This window comes from Thamnophis sirtalis, unplaced genomic scaffold, assembly GCF_051295495.1.
Source record: "Thamnophis sirtalis isolate CommonGarterSnake01/CBP01778 unplaced genomic scaffold, rThaSir2_p1.2 scaffold_3, whole genome shotgun sequence".
NCBI classification, from domain to species: domain Eukaryota; kingdom Metazoa; phylum Chordata; class Lepidosauria; order Squamata; family Natricidae; genus Thamnophis; species Thamnophis sirtalis.
The window spans coordinates 73,019,418-73,040,691 of NW_028261383.1; the positions used below are offsets into that span (position 1 = coordinate 73,019,418).

General features: G+C 38.5%; 1 protein-coding gene across 1 annotated transcript in view; it reads left to right on the forward strand.

Annotated features, from left to right (window-relative positions):
- Positions 1–9,602, forward strand: part of RFT1 (RFT1 glycolipid translocator homolog) — a 29,583-nt gene extending 19,981 nt beyond the window's left edge. The window contains exons 11-13 of the mRNA XM_014062924.2: positions 262–367; positions 5,317–5,566; positions 6,521–9,602. Of these exons, the coding sequence (XP_013918399.2) occupies positions 262–367; positions 5,317–5,566; positions 6,521–6,688 (524 nt within the window). The 3' untranslated portion in view covers positions 6,689–9,602. The remainder of the gene's footprint in view (positions 1–261; positions 368–5,316; positions 5,567–6,520) is intronic.
- Positions 9,603–21,274: the final 11,672 nt, after the last annotated feature.

Below are 21,274 nucleotides of genomic sequence, written 5' to 3' on the forward strand. Positions count from 1 at the left end.
TAAGAAAAGGAGCAGCCCAGAGCTGTCTTACCATATATAGCATAGCATATAAATGTAATAACTAAATAAAAATAAAAAATTGCCTCCAGAGTTTAACCCATATTCAAACCTAAATTGAAATTGAATATTTGAATTATAGTAAAAATTTAAATTGCTAGATTATGTTGATTGTGTTTTATAATTTATTAATATTTTTATTTGCATCTTTGTACAAAAATAAAGTTATGTGTGATTAATTTACTTGTCACAATGTTTAATCAGGTCCAACTCTCCTTCGCTGGTATAGTTTGTATGTCTTGCTGCTTGCTGTTAATGGGATAACAGAGTGTTTTACATTTGCTTCAATGTCTAAAGAAGAAGTGGACAGGTAATGTAAAATTGCCACAATTACCAAAAGTTAATTTTAATTCTACATTGTCTGTAATTTTGAATGAGAAAGCACCTCAGAATAAGTAATAGCTTAAATTTGATAGCTATTCTCCCATGCATAGAAAAAGAAACATTCATTTATACAAGGAGCTATTCATGAACTGAAAGATTTAATATAACTGGGAAGTTTACTGATTGTTAGACAAATAGTTTATGTACATAACTCACCTAGTCCCTGAAGATTCATCTAGATGTATAATCAATTGGAGTTGAAGAGTTGATTTTAATTAAGCTTCTCAAAGTCAAGTTAGGGGTGTCCCCACTAAATGAAATTGTACACCTGGATATTGCGAGGATTGAGGTTGAACGTGATCTTGGGTATGAATCTTCTATTCTTCTATTCATTCCATTAATCCTACCACTTAGGCATAGGAGATATTCATGAGTACAATTCTTGAAAGGGATAATGATTTGTGAATTATTTATACTAGATTGTTTTCTAATAAAGGTAGTCCTTGACTTGATTGAGCCCAAAACTATTTAACCATCTTTCTTGCCACAATTGTTAAGAGAATCACTGCAGTTGTTAAGTTAGTAACACAGTTGTTAGTGAATCTGGCTTCCCTATTGACTTTGCTTGTTATAAAATTGCAAAAGGAGATCACATGATTCCAGGACACTGGAACTGTCATAAATATATGCCAGTTACCAAGTGTCTGAATTTTGATCATGTATTTACTATGGGGATGCTGCAATGGTTGTATGTATGGAAAAACAGTCTTTAAGTCATTTTTTCCATTGCCATTGTAACGTCTAACAGCCAGAAAATGATAGCTTATCAGTTGAAAGCTACCTCTATATCAAAGGGCTGAATTTCAAGTCTGTAGAATAGAATCCCAAGCTGTATTTGTGGGGAGGTGTTGGTTGAATTGTGTAGAATCTTAGCTAGTTCTTTGATGCAGTTCCTATGCATATTTATTTGCCTACAGCATAAAGCAACTCATCCAATTACAGAATTTATTAACTGATCCTCATTATGTATAACAATATTTGATACTGACCTATTTTTAAATAAGAGTTAAGAACATTCTAGTTATAAACTTTTAATTAATTTGTATGTGCCTGATCTGTATTTGGAGCAGGGGAAATAGTCAATGAACAAAGGCTTTCAGAGTTGTTCAAGCCACAGAATCTTAGTTAGAATTTTTTAGAATAAAACTCTATAGAGAGGTATATACATCATAGTGCTATTAATATTGCTAACCTTTGGTACCTGCTTCTGAAAATTAGCTGATCCACCCTGCTCGTTTCATTAAACCTTAGAAAAATTACCATGAGTGCCCAAAACTGCATTCAAGTGATTTCCCTCCCACTTTCTTCTCTATCATGAAACTCCATGAAGTTTTCATAGAACTTTAGAAAACCTAAAGCAGCATTCTTCCTGTAACTTCCTATTTTCAATCTATAGGGTCTTGCTAAGGTTTGCTTACCAACTGCAAACTACAGAAAATTCACACTGCTTCTTCTACGTTTCTGGTTGTTTTCTTTCTTTATTCTTATATTGTCTTCATCAGTCTCTCTTCTGGGTTCAACAATGACAGAACTTCTTATGTACTGCCTTCCCTAAAAAATTGGGATACATTCATATATATCTGCCTTGAAAATAACCCTTGTTCAACTGTATAGCACAATCAAATATCAGAATATGATATTTGGTTATTATGTCGTAAACTCTTTTATGGTAATTTTTATGTCATAAAATGTTTTATAAATTTTTATAAAATTCTATGAAAGGCATGGGTCTCAGATTTTAAACACATTCTGTAAGTTATTTTGTTTGGTTCAAAACACTTTGTCCTAAGGGCATTGCTTTACCCAGTTAAAGTTTACAGGAAAAAAAAGAGATTTAGTAGTATATAGATAGGCTTCTCTGCCATTGCCAGTCACCATTTAGCTGAATATTTCTTATATAGCAATAAACATATGGTTACTGCTAGATATGGTTCGGTGGTTTGAATCACTAGCACCGTGTAATAGAGCGAGCTCCCGTTACTTGTCCCAGTTTCTGCCAACCTAGCAGTTTGAAAGCATATAAAAATTCATGTACAAAAATAGGAACCACTTTTGGTGGGAAGATAACAGTGTTCTGTGCACCTTCGGCGTTTAGTCATGCCGGCCACATGGCCATGGAGACATCTTCAGACAACACTGACTCTTTGGCTTTGAAACGGAGATGAGCATCATCCCCTAGAGTCGGGAACGACTAGCACATATGTACGAGGGAAACCTTTACCTTTTATATGACACCTTTGATATGGTCCATTATGTTTATGATAACTCTTTTTCAAGGAAGATATACATCTGACTCGTTTTTTTAGCAGTCAGTGAACACCTAACATTTGCTTATAAGTAGCCATCCACATAGCTAAAATATTCAGATTTTCAAATATTCCTAGTGATCCCTCTTTGAAGATTTTTATCTGTATGATATCTTTTAGTCATATTATTCTGAATGGTGCATTATGTAAATTTACAGGGCTACAATAAAATGCTAGTCCACATCAATGGTTCATAAAATGGTATCAGGAACTTACTCATAGTCTTTTTAAATATATGAAGTGCAAAGTCTTAAAACTAAGCATAGCCGTTAGGATTTACTTCTCCACATTCACTGGTGTGACAAAAGAAATAAGATGCTACCCTTGGTCTCAGTGGGCAAACTCATTCTGCTTGATCCTGGGTGCCTGACCTTTGTTGATACTGATCTTTAAACCTTGTACTCACTCCACAGACACTGCTAGAAGCAGAACAATTATTCCCGAAATTGTAAGTTTCGGTGAAAGGGTTAGCCTTTAAAATACAGTGCAGCTCCTTCTTTTGAGAATAAGCTTCATCATAAAGGTCTGCTTTAGGTCTTTCTGTTATGGCTGTGAACTAATTTCAGTAGTGCGACTGGCATAATAATAGCTGCCAGCCTCCTGTTAACTTTGCTGTGACACCACTATATGTTGTGGAGGTCTTGTACATAAAAAATAAAACTTTGCTTCTAAACTTTATAAGTAAGTAACACTTGTTCAGTGAACCTATTCTGTTTTTCTTCTGAAAAAATTCTGATGCTACATATGTTAACTTTATTGACTAAGGATATGTCTCTTGTATATTTCAGTCAAATTTAACTTTATAGAGAACTTATCCCACTGAAAAACAAATGATTAATTAAACATTTAACATTTTGAATTACATATTTAAGATAATGTAGGCTTCTCTGCAAATTCCTGTCACTGTGCAGCTTCCATAATTTTGTTTTAAATTGACTTTTGATCAAGTAAAATACATTTCAGAGAGTTGTAAGATGTGATTAATTGTAAATTCCCAGTAAAGCTATCCTCTAGTGTGAAAGGCAAAAACCTTGAAGATGTTCATTACAGCATTCTAGTTCAAGATCGGAATAATATTGAATTAATCTTCATTTTCATGAATTCGTTATTAATTCTCACTTCCCACGCAGGGGAGTCTGTGCATTAGAGGACTTCCTTAGACAGCATGAGTGTGAGGAAAGTAGAGACACTTAAATATTAAAAGGATGTTTAAGATACTATTTAGTTCAGTTTGATCAGTGGCATAGCAAAACAGTTCTCTGTACATAAAGGTCTGGGCAGAGAGAAAAGGTACTGTTATTAAATGTTCCATTTTAAATTGACATAAATAGATGTCACTATTTATAAGCTCATCCACATAACAGAAATATTAATATTGACAGACAGTCCTCTAAAACGCAATTACCATCAATGCATATTTGTGGTTGCCTTGCTTTTCAGTTCAGTTTTTAGACTTCATCAGCTTTTCAACAGAGCCTTTTTTTAATTAAAAAAACACCTTAATAAAACTTATGATGATTGATGGTGTGTTGTTATTTATATCATCCTTATATCTCATTTTATATCATATGGTTTGGACATAATGCCAAACTACTCTTTTGGTATGACATACACAAACTTTCTCGCTCTCTGGAAGTATGTCAAGAGATCAGACATTTTTAACCTCTTGTTTAATTTACATATTTTTATCATTATAGCTAAGTTCAAAACTAATGTTAATCTTTGTAATAATAGTTAAGGGACTAAGTCAGGATCAGCAGCTGTGGTTGGTAATTGGTTTTCTATGCCATAGCTATATACCTCAGTTTGCTATACTTTGGATGTAATGATAAGCTGTGCTTAAATTGAATACAGGCCTGAAAGCTTTTAATCTTTTTGAGGCTGCCACAAAAGATAGAAAAAAGAGAAGAAAAAAAAGATACAAAAGCTCATAATTTAGTACTGAGACTCAATGAGGTTTGTACGTATAATAAAACATTTTCTCAATGTTCAAAGCAGTGCATATATTGTATCTCACACCTACTTATAGTGTGGATCTAATCTGTGTCTCTTTCATCATAATCATTTTAAATGTATTTTTTTCCACAATAGTCAATGTGTTTTTCTTCTTTTAAGTTTTTGGAAGGTGGGGTCATAGATGGGAGAAAACGATAAAACTATTTTCTCTTCTAGCCATATCTGGAATATTGCTGCTCATAAATAAGATTAATAAATTGTCTGGAATAGGATTAAACTAAAGGATGGTCAATTTACAAAAGACAGACATACAGAAAATGAACCAAATACAAATTTGACACTTGAATAAAATTTCATGGTTTAATTTTACTTCCTGAGTTAGTCTCAAGGAAGGGAACTGAAACTCACCTACTCCATATGTCTACATTACAAGATGTTACAGCAGTGCCCTGCTTTTTTTTTTTTTTTGGTTCCTAGCCAATGAGATCTGCATATGGAACAAGTTAGAGGTTTACTTAAAAGTTGCCTAAAAATAATTCCATCTCTAAAACCTTAAATTGCTGAGATTCTGAAATGCGGAAAATGTTTTTACTTCTTTTATTTTTGTTTTTAGGTATAACTTTGTCATGCTGGGTTTGTCCTTTGCATTTCTGTGCCTGTCCTATTTCTTGACCTCTTGGCTAGGGAGCATAGGATTTGTCCTTGCCAACTGCTTCAATATGGGGATCCGAATTTTACACAGCCTCCACTACATCTATAGATACTTCGAATGCAGCCCTTACAGACCTTTGAAGGGCCTTCTTATTTCACGATTCCTGGTTGTTGTTTATATCATCAGTGGGATGAGCACTAAGGTTTCAGAGGTGGGTGATATTTTTTCTTCCACTTTGTTTCATTTGGACAAAGCAGATGACTAAACTAGCACTCCCTTTCACCGTTCAGAGAGTCATTTTTTGAAGTGCCCCTTTAACCCACTAGGTCAAAAATAGCTGCATCTTCTCAATTTGTCAACTTAAAAGACCCTTTTCTGGGTTTCTGAACCTAAAGAAAATAGTATTGTTAAATAAATTGCATAATAAACAAAGTGAAGAAATGACATATTGCTGTTCCGTATATACAGATCATACTTGCAAATACGAATGGGGTGTCTTTTTCCATGTACTTAGTGTGCCTGCATCTACCTATGAAATAGGTGGCACATGGTTCATGTTTTTTATTCCATAAATGGTTCAGAAATAATGCCAATAGGAGATCAATTACCTTTATTAAAAAGATTCTAAAGATTTGAATAAAGTTCTATACCTGATTATCATGCTGCAGTGTCCCTAACAGCTTCCATTCTGCTAGAGTTGTGAATAGTTTTGGATCAGACATTACTTTTAAATCATATCTGAACTATTTGAGCAACAGTCGCACAGTAGTTCAAGTGCAGTACTGCAGGCTACTTCTGTTGACTGCCAGCTGCCTGCATTTGGCAGTTCAAATCTTACTAGGCTCAAGGTTGACTCAGCTTTCCATTCTTCCAAGGTGGGTAAAATGAGGACCAAGATTGTTGGGGGCAATAGGCTGACTCCGTAGACTGCTTAGAGAGGGCTATAAAGCACTGTAAAGCGGTATATAAATCTAAGTTTTATTGTTATTGCTATATATGGGGCAATTTTGCTATATAGGGTAATTTTGCAAAAAAATGATTAAGAAACAGGTTATAGTCTGTAGGTAATACCATCTTTCCTTTACCTTTGAATCAAAAGCATTAACCTGTGATAAGATATGTTTGCTTTCTTTGTCATAGTAATTTCACTTTCTTTTCTTTATAGGTGTTTCTGTGCTGTGATAAAGGGTGGATGGCCAGATTAATTCATGTCACAGTTGGAGCACTTTGCCTTATGGCAACTCTCACGACAATATTTTTTACAGAGACAAAACTAATACATTTTGTTAGAATGCATATTTTATCAAGATATTCCAAAGAACAATTAAAATAATGCTAAGTTATAATAATAATTATATATAATTAATAATGTTAATTTGATAAAGGGATTTGTATTTAAATGGATAATTATTATACAAAGATGTATAAAGATGTAATGTTTCTAATGATTATCTGATTGAAATTTTGAAACAGCCATGCAGGGAATCCTCACTTAATGACCAGTCATTAAATGAGGATTCCCTGTATGTCTGTTTCAATATTATCATTTAGCTACCATTCAAAGTTACAAGGGACCTCCTCAGAACTACGTACAACCTGATTTTGAATGACTGTACTCTCCTCTGGGTTCATGGGATTGCATTCTGGAAGCTTGGCAACCAACTCACAATTATGGCTGTTTACTGCAGTCATATGGCATTTTTATTCCTGGTTTCCAACAACAACAACAACAAAAAAGCCCATTGGGTAAAACAGGTTTTACTTTATGACCATGGCACTAACTTAATGAATATGGTATTTGCTTACAACCGCAAACAGGTTGCTAAAATCAATCATGGTCACAAGGTGATCCTCTAAACAACTACCACCATGACTTAACCACCAAAATTCCAGGCTTAATTATATTAGTAAATTGAGGACTACATGTAGTTGATGACCAAATTAGATTTTGAGCCTGAAACATTTTAAATTGACAACTTTGGCAGGTGCCAGCTATTTGTGAATGGAGTTATTTTCTAAATATATTTTATCCTGGAGGTTACCGCTTCAGAGGGTTCTGGTTGTTTGGGATAACTTTTAATGATAAACATGGAGGAATTTAAATGTGAGCCAGTGTGGTGGACTAGGAATGAATAAAGTCAAGTCCTGCTCCTCAATTAGGCATGGAAGCCAGCTGGGTGACTTTGAGCCAGCCATTCTCTCTCTTTGTTTAGACTACGAAATTCAAAAAAATCTACTCAGACCAGTGGAGTAAAACATGGTCCATAACCTTCAATGAAGAGGATTTCATTGAAGATTCTGTGAGGACTGATGAAATGATTTGAGCTGATTATAAAAACATGGTGGAAATATACTTTTTTCTGTCAGATGAAAACTGTTTTGTTAATGGGAAGGGATAATCAGATATTATTCATGAGTTAAAATAGTAATTTAACTGTACTGCTAAAGTAAGCATAAAGTAAGCATATGGGAATTTTTTTTTGTTAAAAAAACATAATTGACTGTCAGGGATTTTACTTCATTTTTATACAATACTTAAATATTGTAAATGCAAATATTAATATACTGTATTTTATAAATATTTGAAATGTAACATCAAGTGTTATTTGCTTATAGCAATTCTATTTTTAAAAAAACAATTCACATGAAACCATGTTAAATGTAATATTTAATAAGGACATTATTTGGAAAATTAGAACAAAAACCAAATTAGTGTTAAAAAATAAAATATGGGAAAACTGATATACTGATATCTATAACTGTAGCGTGGAAATCATTAGTAACAACATTTAAAGATACTGATTATCTTACATCAGTAAATAAAGCACAAATTTAAGTGTTTCTTTAAAACATGCATCTAATATGTTTCCTTCGATTTCAGATACTACATTTCAGTAGCAATGCCCAGGTATTTGTTAAAGTCATGGGCAATTATGTATCATTAAATCACTTGGTATAAATATTGTTAATCTTTATCATGTTCAAGCTCCAAGAAACCTTGGAAGACACATTCGATTTGTTTTCTTGAGTAACAAGTGAGTGTTATTTTCAGAAGCAATAGGAATAGCTGATCTTTCCATGCCATATTCCTGCTCAGAGCCATAAATGCTCTACAATAGGGGTGTCAAACTCAAGGCCTGTGGGCCAGATCCGGCCCACAGAGTACTTAGATCTGGCCCATGGGGCTGCCCTGGAAACAGCGAAGGACTGGCTCGTGATGCTTCTGCTAGTGAAAACGAAGCTCAGGCGGGCTACACGTGGCCCTCCTGAGCTCCGTTTTTGCTTGCAGAGCACTTGAGCCACCATAGATGCCCCCAACATGAGTGACATCTAGCTGGCCACGCCCACCCAGCTTCCTGAGGTCAAACACAACCCTGATGCGTCCCTCAATGAAATCGAGTTTGGCACCCCTAATCTACAATCTTTCACACAAGCTACTCTGCCATTCCACAGCATTCTTAGTTCATAGTTGTAACTTTAAGGGTGTGAGGACTTCTAGGCTCAGAAGGACCTAATAAACCTAGTTTCCTCTCTGCCTCTTTTTGCTAATAATACAGGAGTAATGGATTGTAGCAGCCACGTTTTATATTTTTTATTTATGAATTTAATTCTAGTGTTCTGAGTTCATAACGGTTACATTAAACGATGTGTTTTTGATGAACTGAAGGCCTTTTCATTCCTGAAAAATGTTTCAGTATTCCTGTGAAAGGTTGGCATGCACAGGATGCATTCAATCAAAGGTTGGTAGAAATATTGTCTTCTGTTTCCTACTATAGAATATATTGCTGCTGCTGCCTGGTAAATTTATGACTGTCCTTTAAACAGCTTCCCCAAAGGAGAGGATCTCTCCAAATGTGTTTGATTTTAATGTCCATCATTCTCAAAACTCTGTCTAGGTGATACTTTTAAGGGTACATGAGAGAATCTAGTGAGTAACCTTTGGACAGGGTAGGAATTCTAAGGTATTACTTTTACAATTATGCTTTGTGGTGTGATCTAAGCAAGGCATTTAATGTTATTAAAAATGAGATTCCTAATTTCAATAGTTTTGGTTATTAAAGTGTCAGTGGGACATAAGCACAGACTGATATGGGTTAGGCACAAATATTCAAATAGCAAGAAGGTTATAGATTGGTTGTACGCACACTCTTGAAATTGCAGAACAAGTAAAAGATAAAGGCTTATATAACCAGCAAGCATTTTTGAATATATTGTCAATTAAATGAAATTGTAGTCTTTTTTCTCTATGGAAGAGTCTGTCTGTCTGTCTGTCTGTCTGTCTGTCTATCTATCTATCTATCTATCTATCTATCTATCTATCTATCTATCTATCTATCTATCTATCTATCTAATTATATACATAGGTTTTATATATTTTTTTCACAAAATATATTTTAATAAAATCCAATTAAAGATGAATAATAGCAGAAATATGTTTGGTGAAATTCAGAAGGGAGGCAGTACCAAATTGCATCTTCTCTCACTGTTCATTTACTTAATGGCAACCAGTTCTACTATTTCATTTTAGTTTTCAAATAAAAAGCCATGAAATATCAGGGGAATGCAGCAATAATGAACCAAATTGATCCATTAATGAAATACTATTTTAATAGTATATTAAGAAGCTTGCTTTAAAACCACTAACAATGAAGGAAATTGGTTCAAACGATGCCTATTCTTTAGAAGTAGCTCTCTTTTTGCATGGCTAATTTGTGAAGGTATTTACATTTATTAACTTTTGCCTTTGGCAAATGTAGCTCTTGAGATGATCTGCAAACAAATCATTTGGCAGTGCTTGCACGGCTGAATGAATGCTAAGGATAGAATTTCTACTGCTTCCCCCTCTTAAAAATTCATATGGCCATGTACTTTTCAAAAGTTAATTTGGTTTTGAAATGAAGCAAATGGTTGCTGGGTTCACTTGGATATGTTGGTACTAAAAAAATTACTCATGCAATTAGGAGGATCTTTTTCTTGGCTGGTGTGATCAGTTCTGCCCACTCAAGGTTGATGCAGTAAAACCTTTGTACCTGAAGCCCAGAATTTCCAGGTGCTTTGCTAATTGCAGCAAATAATTTGGCACACTTGCTCCTATTTGCTTGTGGATTTTGATAAATCAAGCAGTCACTACCATGGGTCAGTAAAATCTTGTCCACGTGCCATATATCTCCCTTCTGATTTACCCTGACTACCAAGGACGTGACAGTTCATAAATCTAGGTGCGTTCTATAAAGCACAATGGTTTCTGGCAGTGATGGCTAACCTTTCTGTCCTCGTGTGCTGAAAGCGTGCGTGTGCACCCACACCCATAATGCAATGCGCACGTGACACTCCCCCACCTGGCCCATTTTGGGCCTAGCAGGCCTTGAAGCCATATGAGACCAAAAACAGGGTGTGGGGGGACGTACACACCCTCCCCACACATATGCGCACATCTTCCGCATGCGTGTTAGAGACCTGAAAATCAGTTGGCCAGTGGGAAGCACGCGTGCATGCACGGTGGAGCTGACAGTGGCTATGGCTCGTGTGCCCGCGGGAGGGCTCCACATACCAGCTGAGGCACGCGTACCATCACGGGCTTATGGGTTCAATACCCAGTGTAGAGGTATAAACAGCAGACTTTTTTTTCTTCCTAGTATTTTCTTTCCTAGCAATTTGTGTGTGTGCGCTCAACCTAGTATTGTTGGTTGTGACAGGAATTGATCAGTTAGTTTTTCAACTGAACCTGATGTTGCTGGTTGAGAAAAAGTGACTGGTCCAAAGTCACCCAGCCAGCTATCATGTTAAGGTAGGACTAAAACTCATAGTCTCTTGGTTTCTAGCTAGTGCCAAAACTAGTAGGCCAAATTTACTTTCATACAATATTAACTATAATGATTATGCACTTGATGAGTCCCAATAAAAATAAACCAAATCATGCATTACCTACTGATGATAAAGAAATGTGTTTAAAACTAATGACTGAGGCTGCTTATGCAGTAACCAAAAACAATTCAGCATTTAATTGATTTCACATCTGGAGGGTGGACTCCAGGTTAATATCTCAATTGTAGTTACGATGATTTTCAATCATCCTTCTATTAAATAAGTTGAATGTCACGGAATGCAGAGGGTAGCTTAGCTCATTTTCTGTAAAGTCATAAGAATTCTGGCAGATTTCAGAAAAAAAGAAGAAGAAAGCCTATTGGAATTTTAATCCACTTTTCACTCACAGCTTGTGTATTCAGCTTGATGCCAAACATGTCTCTACTGAAAATGTAATTATTCTTTTGAATGTGCTGGTTTTATTCCTCTGGTGGTCTGCATCTAGCAAAGTTTCTTGAGAGGAGCCCATTAAATTCAACAACCTATGTAAGTCTGAGTTAGGCCAGGAACAGAACAGGTGCTCAAGAGCTAGTATCTAATTACAACAACGGGAAGCAGTTATATAGAAACAAAAAACAAGCTAAAAGCTTCAGCCAAGAAACAATGGTATCATTTACCCAGATGAGAACAGTCAGCTTAATTTGTGGAAAATAATGGTCTCCACTGGAACTTCATTGTAGCTGAAGAAAATAGATACTGAAAACCTGCATTTCACGCACACGTTTGCAAATAAATAGCTTTATTTCACACTGAACTAGTTAAAAACATCAAGGAACTGAGACGTCAGCAGATCCATATACAACTATCTTCACTGATCTTGAATTCACCAAAGACAAGAGCACAAAGTAGTCCTAGCTTTCTGTCTCTCCCCCCCCCTCAAATTTACTCTGAAGAGTTGACTCCCCTACCTCCTGGCTGGTTTGTCTCAATGAAGAACATGCATAAATGTTATCTTGGTTGTTGTTTTTTGTCACCTTCTCTCTCATTTCCTCTGCCACTTGCAAAAGCTAGAAGAAGCTTCAGACCAGAGGCTTCCTGGATGCATACACATCTTCCAGATTTTGCAAGCACTAGAATTTCTCATGCTGGCTGGGGATTTCAAGGAATTGAAGTCCGGAAGCCACAAACTTGCTAAGGTTGAGCAACTTTGAGGATTCTTGGAGTGCTGGAGAAAGTATTGAAGTCAAACAAAACCACTAAGGCAGCCCATATTGGAAGTGAGCAAGATATTAATGGAAGGTTTGTATAGCTCTAAACAGCAAGTTTTTGTTTTTAGACCTAGAGTGTCATAGAATTCTAACCTTGGTGAAACTATAGTTAGAATGTAGAATCTTAAAGACCATTTTACTTCAAACTCCCAGCAAGGCCATCTGGTTTTTCTGCCTGCTTTCACTTAGCAATAGCAGTGAGCAATAGCAATAGCAGTTAGACTTATATACTGTGTGTATATTCATAGGGCTTTCAGCCCTCTCTAAGCGGTTTACAGAGTCAGCATATTGCCCCCACAGTCTGGCTCCTCATTTCACCCACCTCGGAAGGATGGAAGGCTGAGTCAACCTTGAGCCGGTGAGATTTGAACCGCTGAACTGCAGATAACAGTCAGCTGAAGTGGCCTGCAGTACTGCACCCTAACCACTGCACCACCCCGGCTCTTTCTCCATGCATAAAGGTGATAAGGAAATGGGAGACAGAGTCTTCTCCCATGCTACCCAAAGTGGCTCTGGACCACTATGACTTTTAAAACAGTTTTAAAGCCACAGTGTCTGCCTCCTAGCAAGCCTGGAATTGGCCTTGGTTTCCTATATCAGATTTCAGGTAACTATCATACAGCATCATGGGTCATGTTATACTAAACTCTACATGACAAACATGTTTATAGATTGTAGTGGGCATTGCTTTTGCCTAATCTTGTGGTAAATATTTGGAAGTATAAAATAAATCAGGAAAAAATTGTTTAGGAAAAGCACTAGTAAAATAATTGTTACCTTTCACTTCAATTATATATGTCCATGATGGTGAACCTATGGCACACGTGCCAGAAGTGGCACACAGAGCCATCTTTCCGGACATGCAAGCCATTGCCCACTGCTCTTCTGGGTTCTTTTGCTGGCCAGCTGGTCTTCACGTATGCGGGAGCTCTGGAAATTGGAAGAGCAGCCATCTGGTACACATGTGAAAGCATGCAGCTGCTCTTCTGTTTTTTGGCAGGCATGCGCAGACCAGCTGATGAGCATGTGCACACCAGAAACAGAAGATCATCTTCGCGGCACATGCATGCACACCGGTGACTGCTCTTCTGGTTTCTTGCATGCGTGCGCATGTATGCGTGTGCTCCCATTTCAGCACTCGGTGCTGAAAAGGTTCGCCAACACTGATATATGTAATTCCTTGCAGGTACTCAAAACTTTTTGACTCATTTATTTTACTTTAAATATATGCTTTATTTGATGAAGTTGTAACACAATACAAAGTAAAAATTTCAGTCCTACAGTCTGCCCTTGCTATAACTACTGCCGTTGTACTAACGTTTTCAATATCCCACAGGGTTATTGCTGGGATAAATTAGAGGATGGAGTGCTCTATATGCTGCCTTAAACGTCTGGAGTAATGTATGTGTATATGTATATAATATTTATATATAATTTACAGTGGAACATGTAGTGATAATACTTGACTTTTTAAATGATGGGTTCACATATTCCTTTTCATCCTCGCAACACTAATTAATACATGCAAGATGGTTTCTTAAATTCCTTCCATATATGGACCCATGAGTAAAGTTTGGAGTGAACCAGTCTGAGCATATTCCATCTTATAATGGTTTTTCCATTTTTCTTGTCAGAATTAGTCCTGATCCTTTTAATGTTTATGAACTGGTGTTACCCTTAAGTGCTGCCTTTCATGATGAGTGAGCCAACTTGTTTGGAAAAGGGATGAAGCCCAACTAAGGCACGTCATCCCTGCAAATATTTATCTAATTGTAGTCTATATGTTTGTTTGGCTTTTTTTTTTAATTTGACAAGGCAATGTTTATCTAATAACTGAAACCGAGACCAAGAAAATGATGTGCTGTGAAGTCAAAGGGTGCTAAGCAAATAACACTATTCTGATAACAAATTGGTTCAGCCACCAAGATTGAAATAAGATGTTTAAGAATATGTGCCCAATCATTTTAATCGATTTCATAAATTGCTTCTGTGGATTTGTCTGCACCTGTGAAATAGGTGTGAAGAAAATGCAGCCACTGAATATAATGTTGCTTTGTCATGAAAACAGCTGATGCTGTCAGTGAATTCTGGATGGAATAGGAAAAGGGAAAAAAAGGTAGATATAATGCCCCATCTGTAATATAGCAACATTTGGCTGGAAAAACTACTCCCATATTTAATTGGTGATCACAGTACGTTTTGGAATATTATCTACTGATCAGATATTTTAGTTTTGCTGAGCAAGGAAGGGAGGCAATACAATCTGTGAGTTATAAATAAGTTTTTTCCAGTTGTATTTGCAATATGTGTAAATTGCCACTCACCATATATATCATTTTCAGTTTGCACTTATTGTCAATTGCATGCTGCTATCAAATATAAATATCAAGTGTCAAAGTTCAAATTTTGAAATACAATATATGAAAGCTGTCAAGTATTTATCTGGCGATAATTTACAGGGGAAAAAAGGGACAGAAAATATTTTGTTTTAGATTGGTTATTCTGTGTCTTCTTTATCTATCTTGCCCAGCTCTCTTTTCAACAGCATTGCCTGAATGCTAAGGCTAAAGTCGACTCGAGGAATAATATCATCAGGAAATTGATGAACTACACATGGGGAACTCAATCATCTACCTTGTGCACATCAGCTTTGGCCTTGAGTGTCTCTGCAGCAGAGTGTACTGCTCCAGTGTGCACGCATCTGCACATGTGAAACAAGTTGATATTGCCGTCAATGAAGCAGTACTCTTAGTGACAGATTGTCTTAAACCTACGCCAATTAAGAAAATATGTCCTTTCACTGGCATTTCTCAACCTATAACCAGGAGAGAAATAGCAGTAGATGCCGAGAGAAAACTAAGCAAGAGAATGATCTTCAACCTCCTCTGAATGGACATATGCCCCAAGCCCACTGACTCAGATCTAGGAACAGCTTTATGGCAAGAACAAACATTCTTGAGGATACACAAGAACAAAATCAAATTAAAAGATGGAAGAAGCAGACAATTGAGCAAGGAATAACATTGCTGGAGGATATGGCTGAAGGATTTGACCTCCCTTATACTTCTTGTAGGATACAGAATGGGTTGAGAGTTGGAGTGCCTAAAAGTAAAACCAATATGTTCAAGTGGAGAATATTAGAGGATTACAACACACTGTGTGAATGTGGAGAGACACAGAACCTGGCCCATCTGCTGGTATGTTGGGTACTACCAGAAACCTGTACCGATAATAACTTATTTTTGGCCAATGACAAAGCCAAGAAGATGGCTTCATTCTGGCAGTTTTAAAGCTTGATCTAGCTACAAAAGAAGAAGAACCTGTCTTGTATGTTTTACAGGTGGCTAAAAACATACCCTAATCTGGGGTCCTCAAACTTTTTAAACAGGGGGCCAATTCACGGTCCCTCATACTGTTGGGGGCCCGGACCAGCTGGGTGGGGGTGGCTAGGTAGTCATGACAGTGGGCATGGCTAGGTGATGTGACTAGCTGTGTGTGGCCAACTTAACAGTCCATTGAACAATGCACACAAATTAAACTTTAATTTGTTTTGCTCCTGGGGTTGTTTTATTTGCTTTTGTTTGCTTGTTGCTCTTTTGGTTGCATATTCTTTTTGCTAGATCGTTTTTTCAGTGAGTCTAGTGGTCAACTTCAGGAAACTCAGTTTTGCAGCAATTCTTCTCAGCTCCAAGAAGCTTGAGAAATCTCTCTCTCTTCTCCCCCTCCCTCCCCCCTCTCCCCCTCCCCTCTCTCTCCATCATCGATCTTCTGAAAGTGAGGGAGGTGAAAAAAGGCTGGTTTCCCCCATTTTCTGGCCTCCTGGGGCCTCTGTTCACCCCATTTTCACCCCCCACCTCCAGAAGCATTCTGCAGGCCAAAAATAGGTAAAAACAGCATTTTTGGACCAAAAACGTCTTGCCCATTTTTTGGCTTCCTGGGGTGTCTGTGCACCTCATTTTTCACCTCCACTGCCTCCAGAATGTCTCTGTAGGCCAAAATTGTTGACCTTACCTTTTAGTTCCAGCCCACGGGGCTTCCGAAGATAAGTCGTACACTTGGCCAAAGGGTGGGTAGAGTGATGTGGCCGGGGCAGCCTTGTGGTCCTGCATGGACAGAATTAATGGCTTTGGCGGGCCGCATACCCTAATGCCTGGCCAGCACAAGCCAATTCCAGGGCTGTCTGTAGTATATGGAAGAATAATCCATACATCCAGACCCCACCAAGTGTGGAAGGTGTATGCAGAAAAACAGTAGCAAAATAATAGATGTATCTTGAATTGAATGACATGTTTTATTGTTCAGGAGAAAATGCTTTTGCCTTGAATTTGCTGTGTTTGGTACTCTGCCTCTTCTCTACAATCACTTCCTCTCTGCTAAGAGCAATGGCTCTTTGCCATCTCCAGTTCTCTTTTTGGCAGTAGTATAAATATATATTGATTGAAGTCACATTTTTCTCTTTAAAGTCAATAACCTTTGAATAACATTAGCTGGAAACTGTAACAAACATGTCCAATAATGATGGAATGTTTGCTGAGGTGAAAGAAGCATTTTATGTAGAAACTTCCATGAGTAAGTGTGGATGAATCCTAGATTCTGAGCTGTACCTGTTTCTCCGAGTAACCCAGATGAAGAGGGTGGGATTTGATATGATTTATTGGGACTCTAGTCTGGAATCAGACTGGGGTGTCAAACTTAATTTCATTGAGGGCCGCATCAGGTTGTGTTTGATGTTGGGAGTGCCAGGTGGGTGTGGCCAGGGTGGGCGTGGTCAGCTTAATGTCACTCATGTTGGGGCACCTGAGCTCTGTTTTCGGCTGCAACAGCCTCCTGCAATCCTCTGGCAGTGAAAATAGAGTTCTCGAGGGCAGTCTACGGCCCTCCCAAGCTCTACTTTTGCTGGCAGAAGCACCAGTCCTTTGCTGTTTCCACAGCAGCCCCGCGGGCCAGATCTAAGCACTCTGCAGGCTGGATCTGGCCCCCGGGTCTTGAGTTTGTTTCCCCTGCACTAGGATCATTGCATTGTGAGAATATTAAAATGACTTCCATTTCAGTGAATTTAGCTGAAGGCAAGTAGACTATTTGGAGGCAAGTTGTGGCCTTGTAGGGTGGAACATCCAGCTAATAGTTACATTTTCCTCATGATGTATTTCCTGGGAAATAGGAATTATAGGTAGGACATTGTGGGCCTATCTATATGTCAGAACTATGTCAGGAAATATAACTGCTCCGGCCTGACATTCTTGTCGGCAACATACCAAAAATTAAAAATATTCTTTACTATTCTAGCATTCACTTGAATGTGCATATATTAGCATAGAACCTATGCATATAAGCATGTTTTATAGCATTTTTGAGGAACTGTTTTTGTTTCAGTAGAATTTACTGTTACCAAAGTGATGGTGTTACAGTTTCCATTAGCTTAATTTCACTACCTTTCATATAAGAGAGATTTGCTTTCTAGCACATTGTGTGTATTTTGAAAAAAAAAAAATCTTTGAACATGAGGATGGAGCAGCTTATGCACACCTGTCTCTAACCCAGAATTTAGCTTGTTATCAAGTTTTCAGGTTTATTTTCCCTCCCCTCCCAACCTGATGCTTGTATAATAAATGCTAAGAATGTGTGAAATTGCAGGAAAGAGATCGTGGCTTATATCAGCCTGTTCTTTTCAATTTCTACTGAATTTTTCATATCTAAGTTCCATTGGCTTTTGGTGAAATTGTGTTGTTGTCACCAAGATCAGGAAACAAAACTCATTCCGACATCCAGAGTTGGTGTCAGGGTTGGGTTTGGACATAGACCAGGAGTTTTCACTTTAATCAGTGCTCAGCCATATAGCTTGATTATTGCCTTTCAAACAGTCACAGCCTTCGAATCCAACCCACATTACAGAATAGTTTGAATATAAGAGGAGGATAATGGATAAACAATACAGTACAAAATAACTATTTTTCTGAATGTGTATATCTTTCTTGATTCATCACAGGGGTGAGTTTCAGGCGGTTCGCGGTGGTCCCCGCGAACTGGTTGGTCGGCGAACCCAGAAGTAAGTAACTTCCGGGAACGCCGAAGGATCCACCTGCCCGCCTGCGTTTCTTACCCGGTTTTGACGACTTCTGTGCTTCCACGCATGCGCAGAATGCATACAGTGCCTGCGCGATCCTCCAGGAGCAGCTGGAGCATCGCACAGGCGCTAGTACGCATGCGTGCACTACGCGCGTGCACGAGGACACCGCTGGCCCTGTTCCAACCGAACCGGTTGAAACGGTGCGAGAAACCCACCCCTGATTCACCACTGTATGTTTCTGTACTGGAGAATATATATTCACCTTGGTTTCTACTTAGTAGTATTATTGTTCTGAGCTTTTCTTAGAGATCCTTGACAAAGAGTAGCATTTCACCTTGAATTTATTATGTTGGTTTGTTTCATTCTTTTTGCCACTCGTTTGGATTGCATTTGTTTAGTGGAAAGTTGATCATTTGAAACACAAAAGGAGCATTCTGTTTCTTCTTACCGATTCTTTATTTTTTTTAAAGACAAAGTTCATTTCCTTCATTATTTTATTTCATAAGTTACCACAATAGGGCTGCAATAAATTACATGTAGTGAAAATAACGGCAATTAATTTCCAGATCATTTGGCTGCAATGTTTTCCTATATATATATAATAGAATTATTCAAACATCCACCACAGTTTACACGCTGTACTAGAGTGAATTAAATCAAAAATTAATTGTTTCCAAAACATCAGCACAGTCTTCTGGGATTCGTTGAATTTCAATGTCACAATAAAGTCATATTAACCAATGCAGCATAGAATGCAACAATTGCCAGTTGCTCATAATGTTAAGTTTTATTAACTAAGCAGACTGGGTAGAAAAATGAATGAAAAGGGGGAAAAAAGAAGGTAAATATCAGGTTAATACTGATATTAATTCGAGATAATATATCATGTTTATTATTTGCTTGTTTAAGATTTTTTTGCCTGGAGATGATTCATAAAGGATTGAAAATATCTATTCATTCTCAGAAGCCTCTGAGTGCGAGTACAGCATTTGCTGATTTTATGCATCCCGTACCCATTTGCAGAGAGCTCTTTCATTATCTCCAGGGCTTCCAATTTGTTTATCCACAACCACTACTATTCATAAAACCATTGGAGCCCTTGCTAGAAGTTTCCCTGTTTTTCCCTGCTACCACTTACCTGCTAAAGGATGTATTATAACTGAAAAAAAACCAGGCAGGTCCTTTAAAACACTGTAACCTTTTATTCAGTAGCTGAAGTAGTGTAACAAAACTCGCAACAATGTATTAAACGAAGCCGGCTGGGCGGCTGCAGGAACAGCTGAAAACAATAGAGCAATCAGCAAGGTTGTTGCTCTAACAAGACAGTTAACTGTTTAAACGGCTTGCCTTTTAAACTGCAAGCACCTGGCTCGTGTTACAGCTCGCGCTGATGACAGCTCGGCAACTGACAGGCACGTCTGATTGGCTAAGACGCACCTGGCTGCTTCCGAGCTGTCATTCGTAACAGCGAGGACTTTCTTCAATACACAACACTTCTTCCCCCCCAGCTGTGCGCAAGCACGCGTAGTCTTTTAAATAAGCAGGGGAACGACGGATTCGCTCAGACCGCCTTAATTCTATTGCAGGCGGATCCTGGCAACGATGTCCTTGTGGTACTTGTGGAGGAATTGCATAACTAAAAGGTGAAGTGTGTGGATGAGACATGGTGGCAGATGATGCTGGAGGGGCATGAGGCTGGTAGTCTGCCTCTGAGGGGTTTGGGCTATGTATATAAGGATCTGGAACCCTTGGAATGGGAGGAGCATTTACACCGGCTAGATTTTGTTGAACTTGCAGTTGAAACCCTTGAACATCCGCTTGAGAAGCTATGGCTGCTGTCTTCCGTTTCCTCAATTGATCCAGGTGTCTTCGCCATGAGGATCCATCGGATAAGTCAACCCTATAGGAAACGGGTCCTGTTATTTGTGATATAACTGCTGGAACCCATCTCAAGTCCCCTCCATAATTTCTAGCCCAAACTAGATCCCCCAGTTGGAAAGAACGGGATGGGGTTGGAGGCCCCAGGTTGCCAGACTGAATTCCTGAATAGACGGGATGCAATCTATCCAGGGTGGTCCGCAGGCGCCTGCCCATCAACATCTCCGCGGGGCTCTTCTGTGTCAGAGGGCAAGGTGTGGAATGCTGTGCCAATAAGTAAGCATCCACCCTAGCCTGCCAGTCACCACGGTTTAGCCGGCCCAAAGCCTCCTTGGCCGATCTAACCGCCCTTTCCGCTCGGCCATTGCTTGCCGGGTGGTAAGGGGCAACCAGCGCATGTCGTATCCCTAGTTCAGCCAGGAAAGTTTGAAAAGTTGTGGCTGTAAATTGCGGGCCGTTGTCAGACACCACTGTGTCTGGCAACCCATGGGTTGCGAACAACCGTCGCAAAGCTCGCACCGTGCTGTCAGATGTGGTGGAGTGCATTAGCAATACTTCCACCCATCGAGAGTACGCATCCACAACTATAAGGAAAACCTGCCCATGGAATGGACCAGCGAAATCAATATGTAACCTAGACCAAGGCCCTCGAGGCATCTCCCATTCCCGGGAGGGAGAGGAAGGAGGAGAAGGCCGGGACTGTTGGCATGTCTCACATTTGGCAACCCAGGCTTCAATGTCGGCATCTAACCCTGGCCACCAAACAAAACTGCGAGCAAGAGCTTTCATTCTACTGACCCCAGGATGACTTTCATGAAGGCGTTGCAAAATCTGTTGTTGCAGGACCGTTGGGATGACCACACGGTCGCCCCACAACAGGCAGCCGGAATGAATTGAAAGC